The sequence below is a fragment of the Nannospalax galili genome, unplaced genomic scaffold (assembly GCF_000622305.1).
Source record: "Nannospalax galili isolate Female #2095 unplaced genomic scaffold, S.galili_v1.0 scaffold311, whole genome shotgun sequence".
In the NCBI taxonomy this organism is placed as follows: domain Eukaryota; kingdom Metazoa; phylum Chordata; class Mammalia; order Rodentia; family Spalacidae; genus Nannospalax; species Nannospalax galili.
In genome coordinates this window covers 2916054-2931989 of record NW_008330298.1, presented here as the reverse complement: position 1 = coordinate 2931989, position 15936 = coordinate 2916054, and the positions used below count along the sequence as shown (strand labels likewise).

At 37.5% G+C, this 15936-nt stretch overlaps 1 protein-coding gene across 3 annotated transcripts in view; it reads right to left on the bottom strand.

The window, feature by feature from the left end:
- Window positions 1-15936, bottom strand: part of Dock11 (dedicator of cytokinesis 11) — a 221678-nt gene that overhangs the window by 124429 nt on the left and 81313 nt on the right. For all 3 annotated transcript variants that reach the window (XM_029568896.1, XM_029568891.1, XM_017800906.2), the window contains exons 7-12: window positions 12535-12669; window positions 9737-9914; window positions 8881-8960; window positions 7640-7723; window positions 3776-3916; window positions 2437-2649 (exon numbers count right to left, since the gene is read on the bottom strand). In XM_029568896.1, coding sequence (XP_029424756.1) covers window positions 2437-2649; window positions 3776-3916; window positions 7640-7723; window positions 8881-8960; window positions 9737-9914; window positions 12535-12669 — 831 coding nt within the window. The remainder of the gene's footprint in view (window positions 1-2436; window positions 2650-3775; window positions 3917-7639; window positions 7724-8880; window positions 8961-9736; window positions 9915-12534; window positions 12670-15936) is intronic.

Genomic DNA, 15936 nt, shown 5'->3' with positions numbered 1-15936 from the left:
ATACATAGCTTTCCAGTTGTCAAATCAGTTCAGACACATATTATCTCATTTGTCCCAAACTGAAGCCTTTGACTTTGATAGGCCACAATAGAAAACAGTGAAAGAGGCTAGTTATCACCCCCGACTTAAATAACTTGTAATGAGCCTGGGGAATGGATTCCCAGGCAGCATGCATGGCAGAAAGTGGTTAAAAATGGCTCAGGAGTGGGGCTGGAGAGATGGCTCAGTGGTTAAGAACACTGACTGGTTCTTGCAGAAAACCCAGGTTCGAATCCCAGCACCCACATGGTAGTTAACAACTGTCCATAACTCCAGTTACAGGGGATCCAATAGCCTCTATTGTCCTCTGCAGGCATTGCACGACATGGGTCCACTTACCTACATGCAGGCAATACACATATATAAAATAAAAAATAATAAAATTTTTAAAAAGGACCAGGAGTTAGATTTCCTGGGTTCCTATTCTGCTTGGCCATTTAATTGGTTTAGAGAATTCACATCTTTTCTAAGTCTCGGGTTTCTAAGCTACGAAACAATGGAAGTCAGAGTAAGAGTGATTTCATAAACCTCTTGTGTGAATTAAATACATACACGTTGGCTATCTGGTTATTACAAGGGTAGCCCATCAAAGTGTGTCAAGATCACAGAATCTGGCTTCTGGTATTACTGACAACATGCTGCTTGGGCTGTGAGCTGGGTTGGTAGACTGTCCCGGCTGCCCCTCAGAAGGTATGCTGAGTATTACACCTGAGTCCAGTCTTTGTGTGTGCATTTTTTAGAGATGTGGTCTTACACTTCCATAATGGTTTCTTTCCCATTTGTATTTCTTTCCCGTGGTTTAACTTCTCTTTTGAAAGCTTTCCTTTTCTAAATCTTTCCTTCTCATTTATCCTTTACTTCTCATTTCCCTTCTTTCCTTTCACATTTTTCCTACCTTTCTTCCCTTCTTGTCTTCCTTCCTCCCTCCCTCTCTCCTTCTCTTCTTCTCTCCCTCCCTCCATTTCTTCCAATTATCCATCTTGCTATGTTGGCCAAGCTGACCTAGAATTCCTGGGCTCAAATGATACCCCTGCCTCAGCCTCCTAAGTAGTTGGGACTACAGGTGTGTACTACCTTGGCCAGTTAATTTTATGCTAGATAACTTATGCATAACTATGTCTGATTATCTTATGCATTATCCCGTTTAGTCTTTAAAAAAGAAACCTGGATAAAGGCACTAGCTAAGTACATATGTAACAGATTCAGAAAAGAGGCTCAGAGAAGTTTATGTAGTGAGTAGTAGGTGAAGCTCGCAGCCCAGTCTTCTAGAACACATAGCCCATGCAATACTGCCTCTAACCTTTGAGGCTCAGACACCAGCACGTTATATGATGTGGGTAGACAAGAATAGTAATAGCGACCATTGCTATTGCTACAATTTGCTGATCACCTATGTTTCCCCATTCCTAGCTGCCTTGGCATTTACCCACACAGATGTCAGCAACGAGTATTAAAAATATTTGACTGAGGGGCTGGAGAGATGGCTCAGTGGTTAAGAGCACTGACTGCTCTTGCAGAGGACTCGGGTTCGATTCCCAGCACCCACATGGCGGCTATGAATGGTCCTTAACTCCAGTTCCAGGGGAATTCGAAACCCTCTTCTGATCTCCGTGGTACTGCATAACACGGTGCCCTCACATACATGCAGGCAATACACTCATACACATAAAATAATGAATAAAATGTTTTTGAAAAATTTGTCTGGTAAAAACATGTTGTTCTCACTCATTTAAGATTGTGCGACTGCTGCTATTCTTAGCAGCCACATTTCACTAAGCAAAGCCGCTGTTGCCCTGAAGAAGGTCAGTGTGCTTGTCACAGTGCTGAGAGCTTTTCTTTTTAAAGGAGAGTCTTGGCATCAAATATTCCAGAGGAGCATGACAGGTGGGACACAGCAGTTCTCCTTCTTTGCTTTTTCAAGACCCTTTTTACAAGGAATTGTGATATTCTATTAAAAGTGCTTATAAGGTATGTGGAAATGCAGGATCCATTTTTCTTCAGAGAATAGATGTTTTTGGCACCTATTGCCCCATCCAGAAGATCACAGTAGTGTGAGGACAAGAATGTGTGTGTGCCTATGTATGTGTGTGTGTGTGTGTGTGTGTGTGTGTCTGTCTGTCTGTCTGTCTGTCTCTATAGTTGCATTCTAGCTCACAAAACACTCCCTTTCAATTTCACATCATGGTTCCACTTAAAATGTTATTCTGCTGATGCATTATTAGCATGTTCATTGGTTTCCATTTCCCCCTGCCAACTTCAGTCGCCAGAAAAATACCTATAGAGAGATATTCTAAGAGAAGGAATGCCATAAGAAAAGTGCCGGAAACCATGAAATAAGGCAAAGATGATTCTCTTTCTTGTTTTAAGGTGCTATGAACGCTAAAGAGCAATCTTTACCTGTTTTATGTAGCGTAACTGAGATTCAGCAATTCCATGAATGAAAGACTCAGGTGAACAACCCTTTGGGTTTCCATCATTGGCCAACTGGGCTGAGGTGCCCCACAGCATTTCACGGACAGATGGGGGGTTCAGGTCTACATGAAAGTCAGCTGAAATCTTACAATTATTCTTCACATCAAATAAGGCAAGAGTGATGAAAAAGGGCTCAACCTATGAATGAATACAATTACATTTTAAAGTAAGCCTTTGGGAGGCAAATTGCAAGGTGAGTTGTTTATTCTTCATGTTCTGGTTATTGTAATTACTTTCTCAGTTCAACATTCAGCTAAGACTGCATTCTTATTTTTCTGCATAGAAGAAAAGGCATTCAGAAATAAAAGGTTCATCAGATTTCAATCTTGTCAGGTATAAATTCATGTTATAAACTCACAAAATTTACAAGTTATGAATTTCCTTAAAATATTAGTTGAGCTCAATAATTCTATGAATAAAATGTACACTACTGAAACTACTCTCAAAATAATGCCAACATCATAGAGTGTAAAGAAATCTTTTCTTCTAGTATATTGAAATTTACTGGACAATACATTTCATAAGCGCTAATATCAACCAACATCAAATTACTTGAAAAAAGCTTTGCCCCATCAGTAAATTTGGAAGATGTGATTCCTGCCTACAGATGGCATTTGAAAGCTGGTCACAAAGGAATTTCATGCCAGATGGCATAAAGATTAACCCTTTACAGGCAGCAGAAGTGCTCTGGTGCATATCAGCTACCCTGTAAAAGAATCAATAGTCACTTGATTTATTTTGAAACTAGAAACCAAGAATAAAGATGAATAGGAAAGAGTCTTTTTGAAGATTTTCACATTTACAGTTTCAAGTATTTCTGACCTCCTCAAGTGACACTTAATAATTACACAGACCAAGATAAATTTCATTCTATCGAATAGTGAGTGAGCCCAGCAGACTGTGCAGCATCTGTGTCCCACTTGGGCTTTGGAGCTACTAATTCATTGCTATGAACCGATTTTACAGAAGAAATCCTATTCCCTAGAATCCACAGTGTGAGGAGAATTTTCTAGATTCTGGGGCTATGCCACTCCTGAAAAGTAAGAGCATTCTCCATCTGCTATTCTGAGTAGATAACACTTGCACAGATTCTCTTAAGATGAGAACACATTTGTATTTTGACAAAGATGAAATTCTTTATGTCCAATTTATCATAATATGTAACACTGGAATTTTCATCTAGCGAATTAGTTCTTAGTCATAAAACCTAAGTCTTTCTTTAATATGTTGGATCCAGGGAAGTAGAAGGAAAAGTCATACATACATTTGTGGGTGGTCCTTTTGCATTGTCTCCAATGTGACCCAAGATATTGAAAGTTAAATCATGGCAATTTACCAGGAAACGCTTGTTACACTTTTCTTCAAATGGTTTCACATCAGGTTCAATTCCTGAAAAGTCCAACCTCTACAAACAGATCATATGATTTTTTTAAAAGATAGGATTCATATTAACATTGACATTGATTCAGATTAGTGTAGTATAAATGGCAGAATGCAATAGCGCTCTCCATTATTCATCTGAACCCTTTTTAATGCTTTCATTCAACAAGATTTTGAGGAGCTCCTACACTAAGTTTCAAACATGGGTAGAGAAAATCCTGGAGGGAGATGATGAGAATCTGATCTGAGGCAATGAACAAGTGACAAATCCACACCTTGGCCTACAAAGTCCTACCTATATGACATGACTCCCTGAATCTCATTTCTCGTATTTGTGACCTCACCTTCTACCATTTTTGCCTCTTCCTCTCATTTTGCTGTTCCAAATCACACTTCTCCCCTTGGGTATTTCCCCAGCATACCCAGCACTTTCTCATCTCAGGGCCTTTGCACCTACTGTTCTATCAGGAACACAGCTCTATCAGCTGTGTGGCTTACTATCTCATTTGACTCAAGTTTCGCTGATCAATTGGTACTTCTAAAGAGAGATATTTCTCTAATTCCATGTAGAAAACCACATACTTCCTGACAATCTGTATTCCCTTCTTCTGGTTTATCTAACATTATTTTTTAGTACTTATTCAGGTTTTTTTCTTCTTCTTTATAAAATATATGCTCTAAGATGGAATAATTTGTTTCCTTTATGAGCTCTTCAGGAGGCATAATTAACAGGAATCGGTATGAGAGACTACAGGAACAACACAATGGTCTTGAACAGATCACACAAACATTGATATTAGAAACTGGGTTGTGAGACACAAATGAATGGTAGATTTGTGGGGAATAGCAAGTAGAAATGAGCAGTTCAGTTAGGGATGTTTTGAGTTTGAGGTACTATCAGTATGTGGCTAGAAAACTAGGCGAGATCTGGATTGGGGATATGGATTTGAAAGCCACTCTAATCTACAGTGAAAGGCAGCCAAAGCTGGAACCCAGGGCAACCACCTACATTTAAATGATGAACAGAAGGAGAGGCGTCTGCTTTGGAAACTGATAAACACTGAGCTCAGCTTCGAACAGAACTGGAAGGATGTACTGTAGCTGCCACTAAGATATATTTTTGTAAATTACTGGTATTTGAAGATAAATACAAGTTTAAAACAAAAGATATTTGGAGTCAAAGGATTCCTCTGAGTAGGCAGGCATCTGTCTCTCCTCAAAAATACTCCTAGAAAGCTTCCTAAGCCCCCAAGGCTCACACGGTCTAAGTACCTCCGTTCATTCAGAATGGCTGGATATACTACTATTTTATTTACCAATGGGAAGGAAAGTGCAGATTATAGGACACCTTCTACTTTCATTAAGGCCATAGACATAGTAGGTGGGAAAGAACTGGATGAATCTCAGCAGAGAATATTGCCAGTATGGAACAATTAAGCCAAGAAACACAAGAATTTTTTGCAATTACCTAAGCAATCCAAGCCAAGACAGGCATCATACCTGAAGAATCTTATATAATTATAGCTATTCTGACCTAGCTTGTGTCTCTGACATAAAAGGTCCTAAGGTAAGAAATTCATTCCTGAAGGCATGATTTTCCCCCTTCTGAGTCTGTTTATCTACAAAAATAATACAAATGTGAGGGACTAGGCATCTCCCTCCTGAATACTTATCTGTGGAGCCAACAGAGGCAAGTCATTGCCATGGAAATCAATTTTCATTTCTACCCATTTATCTGCTCTCATTGCTGTCTTATTCAGATAGTGTGGAATGTGAAGAGAAACTGGCCCAAAGCTTCCCAAATCCTTTCCTTTCTGAGGCCTGTGATATGCATGGTCTTCCCCTACAGTTCAAAGTTTGAGCCATTCCCTTCAGACACCCAGTAGTTCATTGTTCCCTACCATCACTGATAAAAATCATGTCTCTCCCCATCAAAAGGGGGCCAAAAGAGGAGGGCACTTTACCTTTTCTACTTAACATGAGTTACTCTGTGGTAAGTGAGCCTTCCACAATCGACACTAATTTCAATTTGTTTGTGCTTAAAGATTCAACACAATTGTGGATTTTCTCTTATTGTAGCTCACTAATAACTCAAACATAAAATTAGTTCAGTTTCATGACCACGAAAACACTACACCACAAGTTTTTAAAGATACTGGATTTAGTTTCAACCACAGTCAATTGTCTCCTTTGTATACAATCAAAAAGCCTGACATGTCCAATTAGAGTCCAATCACTGAGGGAAATCAAAGGCTCAGTTATGCTTTCACAAAGTAAATTTCTGAATGAGTATCCTAGAGCTGTCGTCTCTGAAACTTGCTATTCTGTTTTCGTTTCTTTTTGTTAATTTTATTTATTTATTTATTTGTTTGTTTGTTTGTTTGTTTGTTTGTTTGGGGTGTGTGTGTGTGTGTGTGTGTGTGTGTGTGTGTGTGGTCAGAGGACAATTTTCTGCAGTTTGTTCTCTTCTTTTACCTTAAAGTAGGTTTCTGGAATTGAACTCAGGTCATCAGGCTTAGTAGCAAGCACATTTACCACTGAACCATCTTGCCAGCCCTATTCTATTCTATCATATTCTTTGTTTAAAAATATATAGCTACATCCCCAACCCCTTCAGAGGATGGTGTGATAAGAATAGGAGGTAGGAATTGGCTAGGCAGTTAGGGTAAAAAGACCCCAAAGAAAAGTAGCCAGTTTCTTGGCTAAAAGTCAAAATGTCCTTGGGCCTGTTAGCAACATACTCTGTTCCAAAGACCAAAAATGTCAAAAGTATTTGGGAGCTTGTATCTAATCCTTAAAAGAGTTTAGGGTTACCTCATCAGAGGGGGGAATGTTAGTATAGCCAAAAGCCCCATTAAAAGAAAAATAAGAGTATGTGAAGTTATCAGATATATATGGCACATAACTGGCATTAGAACAATATAAAATTGCTATGGGGTAAGAGAGAAATGAAATAAATTTTTAAATTGATTTTCAGCAATGGGGAGATGTCTCACTGGATAAAGTATTTACTTTGAGGACCTGAGTTCAAATCCTTAACATCCATGCTCATATTTTTATAAATACAAATATCTTTGCACCAAAGTAATCTTATGAATGAGGTTAAAGTACACAGAAACATGAAGTTTGTCACATCACCTTCCATTTAAAATTGTGTGGTGGCACACGCTTTTAATCCCAGCACTCAGGAGGCAGAGGTAGGCGGATCTCTGTGAGTTCAAGGCCAGCCTGGTCTACATAGTGAGTTCCAGGACAGCTGGGGCTACAGGGAGACCCTGTCTCAAAAAGACCAAAAAAAAAAAACCTGCATTAAGCCATAAATGAAAACTATTCCAGTTTTACATGGCAATGTCAAATGTGGAAAAATCCATGACTCATTTAATTCAGTACTGTTTATGCTGTGGACATTCATTGCTACTAGATCACTGCTGTATTTAATGGATTCAAGGAATACTGAAATCGCCTTTAATTATTATTTAATTTATCCATTGTGAGAAACAATATGAAAGAATCTAAAGGAATGGAGTAATAAAACATTAGAATATATATATATTCTGTCCCTTGCTATTTATTTATGGGACAGGCTTCTTGAGTGAAGAGTTAGCCAAGCTACATGTTAAACCGAAAGACAAATATAAACCAATCTGTATTCCCACTGGTGAAAAAATCTATGATTTCGACATCCCACAGGTATTGTTTATCTGAAAAAGGAACAATTCAAGGAATCGTTTAAGAAATATATCAATACCTGAACCTCCGAATCAAAAGAAAAGAGATTCTGTCTTCCATCTCCTCTGCTGAGTTTGTTTAGCTGTTCTGTTTCTCTTCCATACTAAAATGTAAAAATACATTACATTTCTACATTTCCTTCAAAACAGTATTTATACCATTTTACATATATAATTTATAGAAATCTTTGACACAAATATACATTATTTTTCCCATGGATGTAGGAAGGCTAACAAGACATATGATTGGCCATCAGTAAGACCCATAGTAAGCTATAGATCTGGTCCTTATACTTCCTATGCACAGTTCCATAAAACAGAAAATATTTTACATTTTGCAGACAGCATAAAAATAATTCTAGAAGACTTTGCATGTAAACAAGAAATAAATGAGAAAACTACCATATTTTACACACACTTAGCGGTAGCTATGAAGCATATACAATTCTGATTCCATTGTCTTAAGGCAGACAATGAATTGTACAGTGTACCATGAGAAAGGTTGACAGAGGATTCAACTAAAACCCACAAAATCACAGAAAACACAGACAATGGGGTCATGAGCATGTTGCTATTTTGAAAAAGCTTTGAAGCTTAAGAGAGGTAAATTTAAAATAGAAAAAAAGGAACTTAAACCTTATATAGCTCAATAGTCTAGGGAGATTCAGAAAATAAAAATATTAGTAGGATTGACAAAGATTTAAGTGAATAGGTGGTTCATAACCTTCTAATTAATCATAATATAGAACACAGAGCAAAATATGCAGCCTGTCAACAAATGCATGGCAATTACCTCACTACTTTCAAAATTAGTTCATTTCAAACTCCACAAAGTAAATGATACAAATAATATCTGTCCATCAAAGTCTCTGAGTAAATTATTCACATAATTTACATATTAAATTAGCATGTGTCTTTCAATTGAATACCATTTGTATAGCTGCATCATTAACCCCTTGAAAGAACATGTATTTAATGATCTATATCAATCAAATTTAATAAAAACAGTAGAGAAAATTAATACAATCACAAAAACATGGAAGTATTTCCTGGTGTCTAGAAAGAAAAAGGATTTTCCGAATTGTAAGTTGGCCCTTTCAAGTCCATTAGGAATGCACCTTTTCTTCTCTCTACCTGTTTCACCAATTTAGTGAAGTTTTTAACTTGGAATGGCATTTCCAAATGGAACTCAGCATAAAAACCTTAATAGCTAACTCTGCATTGTCTCAGTGGAAGGCAAGTTGCCATAAGAAATACATACCTTCATCAGTTCCGGATGCATGCTCCTTTCCAAACTGGCCATGATATTCTCAGCTTTTCCTTGGCTGCTCGTTTCATCATCTACAAATTCATTAAAAACAGATGTTCTAAACCATACAGACCATTACTAATCACCTAAGAGAACTCTTCTCTTCCCTACTCCATCCTCTCATACTAGATTTATGGCAAAGCATTTTGATTATGAAAACACAAGGGAAACTTTAATGGACTTTTGAAAATCTGCCATGAATTTCTTATCCGTTTTAGTCTGGTTGCATTTTATGTGTCAGGGTGCATGGAGCAACAACTCTTTAAAAAGTCCATCAAGTAACCAACTGTGACTAGTAATAATCAGATATTTAGAGATTAGAAATGCATGTGCAAACATCTTAGTGTCAATTGCATTAAAAATGAATTTTTCTGTATGAAAGTATGTATTTTAATAATGAAATGGAGATCTTTTTTAAAGGTTAAAACCTCATTTAATTTTATGTGTTACACAGTTTATACTGAGTACAATATTGTATAACTGTAATAATGCAACTGTAAACCTAAAAATTTACAGCCAATTAAAATTTACAGCCAAATTTGAAAGAGATGCATCCTACCTCAGGAAAACGTTATTGAATATGTCAATTGTGTTGTAATGATATGCTTCTTCTAAGTATGTTGTTATTAAATAAATCATTTTTAAAAATTAAAAAAAAAAGTCCATCAATTCCCATAGTCACTTTTAATGAAGGAGAGGGCCAACCTTCAGAATTAAGATTCTATCTTCACCTAGCACAAAGGATATGCCCTTAGGTGAAAGACAAGAGCTTTATAACCTCAAGAATGAATCATTGCAAAATCCTTACCTTGTACTACTTCTACAGTCTCCTTTTTCTCTTGTACTAAACTGTCAGTATTGATCTGAATTATCTTTTTCAGTGTTATCAACCATTCCTCCATTTCCTGCTCAGTTTCAGCAGCCAGATAATGGCTATACTTATCTAACATCTTGAGTTCAAAAGCATGACGGCGCATTTTGGGGCACTAGAGGGAGGAAAAAGAAACCATGTGTTCAGTTAGATTAGTTCCCCTTTGAATATTAATTTTATTAGCTTATTTATTTTTACCTCAGCTCAGCCTATATGTACATAAATGATTTCACAAAATAACTGCTTCTTTATACAAGGACTAAATCATCCGAGACCATGGGCAACCACATCAAGTATATCTTTGGTGTTCCCCGTAGGCCTGACTGGGCACAATGGAACAAGCACAAGATTGGCATAAACCATTTAAAGGCTTTTGAGATCCTTCACATTAGAAAATCAAACTACCACCATTAAAACAAGAACCAGTTTTGCTTTCTTCACCCCATTTAAAAATTTTCCTTATTTACCGACTTTCAAAATTAGATGTTGGAAGCAAGCTTAAATGTGTCCTGAAACAAACACGATGCTTATTTTGTATTTCACGATTAACACAAAAGCTTAATTCACTTCAGTATGTGCAGTATCAAATATGTCACTAGTGTAAAGGGAGACCATGATTGGTACACACCAAATTGTGAGTCTCAGTAAAATCTGTGAAGGGTCCCACACTGAGTACAAACACAAAAGGAAAGGAAGAGCCTCCTCCTCTCTTCAAACAGAAGGGCTCATTCTTTTATTTTACCACCTCTCTGTCATGGTGAAGTGGCACATTACCCCCTCCCAAAGGCCTCAGCATTAACTTCAAGAAAGGCTAATAAATCAATCATTCTCCACTGTATGGAAGAAACCAATGAAGTTTCTCCTTCTCATCTGCAAGGCACACAAAAAGATGAAATTAAACTGCAGCTTCAAGTCATACAGATGTGCATATTTGAAAATACTGGAGAGAGGGAATCATAAATAGGTGGCTGTGGGAGCATGGCAAAGAAAGGCCATGTGTTAGGACTAATTGAGAAAATCCAGAAATTGTGTGTGTGTGTGTGTGTGTGTGTGTGTGTGTGTGTGTAACTTCTGATAAGCCTAAAAGATATGGTTATGTATTAAAAGAGCACCTTCAGACCAGGGCTATTACTTAGTAGTAGAGAATGTGAAGCATACCCAAGACTTGGGGTTCCTACCCCAGCACTGCATATGCAAAACCAAAACAGGTAAAAAGCATCTTCTACTTATATAGACCCTTACAGTTTTAAAACCTCTAATTTGTACCCCATGATAATCTTATTGGAGAAAGTACACAGACAATATCAGTTCCCACTTTCTAGTTTAGATTCAGGTCAACTGAGGATGTTGATTGAACAACTCCTGCCTCTTGATCAGCTCAATGCTTCTACTCAAATAAACATTTGCTAACTCCCTAAGGTATGTATAGCCTTAATAATTATTATAAGAAACACAGAAGTGAGTAAGACAGGGTCTTTGTAATCCAAATCCAAAAAGGAATAAACTACAAGTTAGCATGTGATTCATCTACATGATAGAGGTAACAGTCAAGGGGATAGTATAGTGGGAGTGGAGCTTGATTCTACTTGCTGGATGGACATGAGTGTGAGGAAGGAAACAGAAAGCACTACACGGTAGAAGTGGCATTTAAACTGAGTCTTAAAACATGGAGAGATGGCTCAGTGGCTAAGAGCACTGACTGCTCTTGCAGAGGACCCGGGTTCGATTCCCAACACCCACGTGGCAGCTATGAACCATCCTTCACTCCAGTTCCAGGGGAATCTGATGCCCTCTTCTGATCTTCGTGGCATTGCATGACACAGGTGCACTCACATACATGCAGGTAATACACTCATACACATAAAATAAAAACAATAAATAAAATATTTTAAAAGATAAGGGTTTAATAAGAGTTTGTCTCAAAGTTTAAAAAAAATGGGCTGGAGATATCACCTAGCATGCATGAAGCCCTAGGTTCAATCTCCAGAACCATGAAAACTAAAAGAGAAAGAACATAAAGGAAGCAACATATATGCCTTAACTCCATGAAGTACATAGCCTGGTATGATCAGAACACAGATATATATATATGGGAATGCAGAGAAATAAATGTAGACAACAGGGTAAGGAGAAATTACCACGGATCTTGAATTCCATTCTAAGAGCTTCAGATTTCCCTCTGTAAGACAGGAAATCAAAAGCAAAAGTGTTGAGAAGAAAAATGAAGGACCCAATCTAGGTCTCAGGAGGAAGGACTGAAAATTGGGAGGTAAGAACGAAAAACTCCAGGCTGGGAGATGGTTCAGGGCCCACTATGCTCTTGCAGGAAATATGAGTTAGGTTTCTAGCACCCATGTTTGGTGGCTCAAACCTCTCCAGGAGGATCCAATGCCTCTGGCTTCTGAGGACACCTGCAATCACATGTACATACCTGCACACACAAGTACACATAATTTGAAGAAATTGTAAAAATAAATCTAGGCAACACTCTAGGATAAACAGGATACAAGGAAAATTCAAAGGCATTTGGAACAAGACTCTAAAGAATTTGATAAACTTTTTAACATTGGCACTGGGTGAGAGTGGTGCACTGAGAGGACAGGGAGGTTTCTAATATAGATGTTTTGGTGCATGGCATGCCATTAACCAAGAGGGAAAATGCTGAGGATTTTAATAGTTCATTGACCAGAACCTTGGAAAAAAGAGAAAGATTATCTTAATCCTAGGAGCCTTACCTGAACGACATCAATGCAGGCATCCAAGTAGATACAACCTTTAGATTCTTTGGAATTTTTCTCATCTTTGTAAGAATTGAGAATATATGAACCATCAGGAAGTTGAGTCAAGTAAAAATATCGTCTCTTGAATACCTGGAAGGGGAAATACAGGAATGATACATTTGTAGCACACACACTGCAGTGGGATTGTTCCTTTGAACTGAAAATCTTAAGTGCCCTGCCAGACATTCAGACAACCCTGAGAAACAGTTAAGAATCATCTTTAGGGACTGATAAGAAAACTTAGTAGATATAGATTCTTGCCGCCAAGGCTGACAACCTGAGTTTACATTTTAAGACCCACACAGTGGAAGGAGAGAACCAACTGCTGTAAAATGTCCTCTGACCCCCACATACAATCTGTGGCAAGCATGCACCCCCCCGCGCACGTGTGTGTGTGTGTGTATGCATGCATGCACAATAAATAAATAAATAAGAATGCTGTTTCACTTCATTCCTTGTTTTTTAAAAGATATTATGAATTCAAGTAATTTTCCTTTAGATAACCATATAGAGAGAGAATAGTGAATATTTAACACTTTAAAATGTATAAAATATTTTTTTTAAATTTTGAGTCACTGGCCTTTTTACTGTATCATCCTTTTCCCACTTAATTACAAACCATGATTGGATCCTTCATTTTTGTTTAAGTCACCATATCCAAGTTTAAATACACACATATAAGTGGCATGTGCACAGATTCACATACTACATATTTACCTCTTGTATGCATATCATACAACACTCACAGTGGACCAGGGATCTTGCTACTGAAAGACCACTGACAGCTCCCTCCAAGGAAAGCACAGAGAACCATCAGTTGCCTCACCAGTCATCACCGAATGCTCCTCAGTGCTGAGGTTTGAATCAATAGGCCCACTGTGACCGTGCCCTTTAATCAGTTAGGAGTAGCCTGTTGCCACATCTCAGAGCAAAGTCCACAGGAATAAAATAAAGAGGAAGACTGCCTAACTGCCTTCATGTTGTCCATTTTCCCTTCAAAACACCATCATAGAACATAATGAATAGATTGACCAAAAGGAATTTTTTAGGAGCACTTGGACTTTCTTTGTAAGTTAGAAACTATAGGCTGTTCACATTTATCATAGTGAAACGTGAACTTAATCCAGTTGCAATTCCCCAGGGTGATGGATCTATAAATTACTCCAGAACAAGAGTGAGAAAAAAGGCTAAAACTAGATTCCAAGTGATTATTGAGGAAATGCACCCCTATGCATCATGTCTGACTCACAAAATTTGGCTTTAAGATTTTAAGCTTGCCATTTGCAATCACCTATCTGATGATCCAATATGATCCCTGTTTTAAGGACTTTAATCATGAAAAAAAGCATCATTTGGCTCGAACATTCCTGCCAACCACTTAACTTCTGGCAAAGCATCTGAAACACCAAAAAATTTATTTCCCTATAGCATGAGCAAGCAAAATTATGTAAATGTGTGAAGGGCCATTTCTTTTTCAAAAAAACCAGTGAACATAGGTAATAATGCTTACAGACATTTTGGGCTTATTTAAATGTCATCAATTTGTGAGTGAATGACAAAACTGCACCAGTGTGAGAGACCTCTTAAGTTAAGACTAATAAATACTACAGCTTCTATTTCACGTAGTGGTCATGTGGGCTATATGGTATTAACATAAGGGAGATCAAGCAGAACATATCAGCTTGGTTTTCAAAGCCAGTTAAGTAAAGGCTACTTTATTAGGATAAAGTGTGCATATATATGTGTTTATTTCTTTCATATATTTATATGGAAGTTGAGTATCCTTCAACTAAAATGCTTGGGGCCATAACTATTTTAGAGTAAAGCCTTAATTTGAAAATCTGAAAATCAATGGATTTTAGATTTTTCAGATGGGGGATGTGCAACCTGTATTTCACATACATGAACACATATTTAATATATATATAACTATATTTAATTATAATATACTTATGCGATAATAAGTATAATATGTAGGTAATTAACATACATTTAAGTTTATAGGAAGAAATATACATTCATATACAAGAGAAATGTTGATTAAATTGACTTTATAGCTAGGCAGGTTGGCACACGTCTGTAATTCCAGTCCTCAGGAGATGGGAGGCAGAAGGGTCAGGAGTTTAAGGCTAGCCTTGGCCACACAGAACTGCAGAGCCAGCCTTGCACCATGTTTCAAAAACAAATAACAGAATTGATTATATATTTATATTCATTTGTTTTTCATGATAATGGTTAATATGTGTTATGAAAATGATGGACTCAGAAAAACCTAATGTTACATACTAAACTTATTTTTTTAATGATTATTTACTGAGCATCGAGACGGTGCAAAATGTCATGTTTAAAAGTTATCGCAATCATTATATGACAAAAAATCAGAATATATGTTCTAGGCAAAAAATTAATATGAAAAACTGCAGTCCAATTAAAATTTGAATTGTGACCAAATTTAAAACTAAAAGTCTATAGATTCAGTGATACAGTTGGCAGAATCCACTTGCAGAGTTCCTAGCCAGCAATAAAGCGAGACCAAAGAAAGAAAAACACAGAGCAAAACATTTGTGGCATGGAGTCAAATTACAGTCCGTGAAAAATTTTTCATACAGCTGCCTCACCAAGCAAAAACATTTTGCAGCAGCCGCTGCTTCCAATATTAGCAAAGTACATGATTACAATAGAGATGGAAAAGGATGTGAAATGATAGTAAATCACTTCCTGTAACATTGCAATTATGCCTAAATGTGCCACAGAAGGTAGTTCACGAACCAGAGGAGACAACATGATGCCTGAAAGATCATTTGGAAGGAGAAGATATATCAAAAGTCTTAGGATCTTGACCCCCAGCCAGGATCTCCTGCTGACCAGCAGCCATACTGTCCTCTAGGCTGCTTCTTTCAACCTCCTCACTTGTAACATAATTGGAGCAGACCGGATGATCTAGAAGATCATTTTTTCATGGTCTACAAATAATTCATTGAACTGGAACAAGTCACACATCAGTTTCCCTAGGCTGACAGTGACCTGTTCCTCCCACCCCACCCTACCCCCGCCAAAGTGAGGTTGTCCATACATTAGAAGCAAATGGTTTGCACAGCAAAGAACTGTTTGGTTTGCTTGTTTGATTTTGAAATGGAGGTCTCATTATGTTGTCCAGAATGGCCTTTTACTCCTGGTTCAATTGATCTTCTTGCCTCAAACTCCAGGGTAGCTGTGACACGGTACATGGATTAGGAATTGTTTTTAAAGTCATCTCTGTGTATAAATCAGTCTGTGCCTGAACAGCAGATTGAGATATGACTACGATCCCTTCTCATTCTAAAACTCTATGATATATGCTGGGTTTTAACTTCTAGG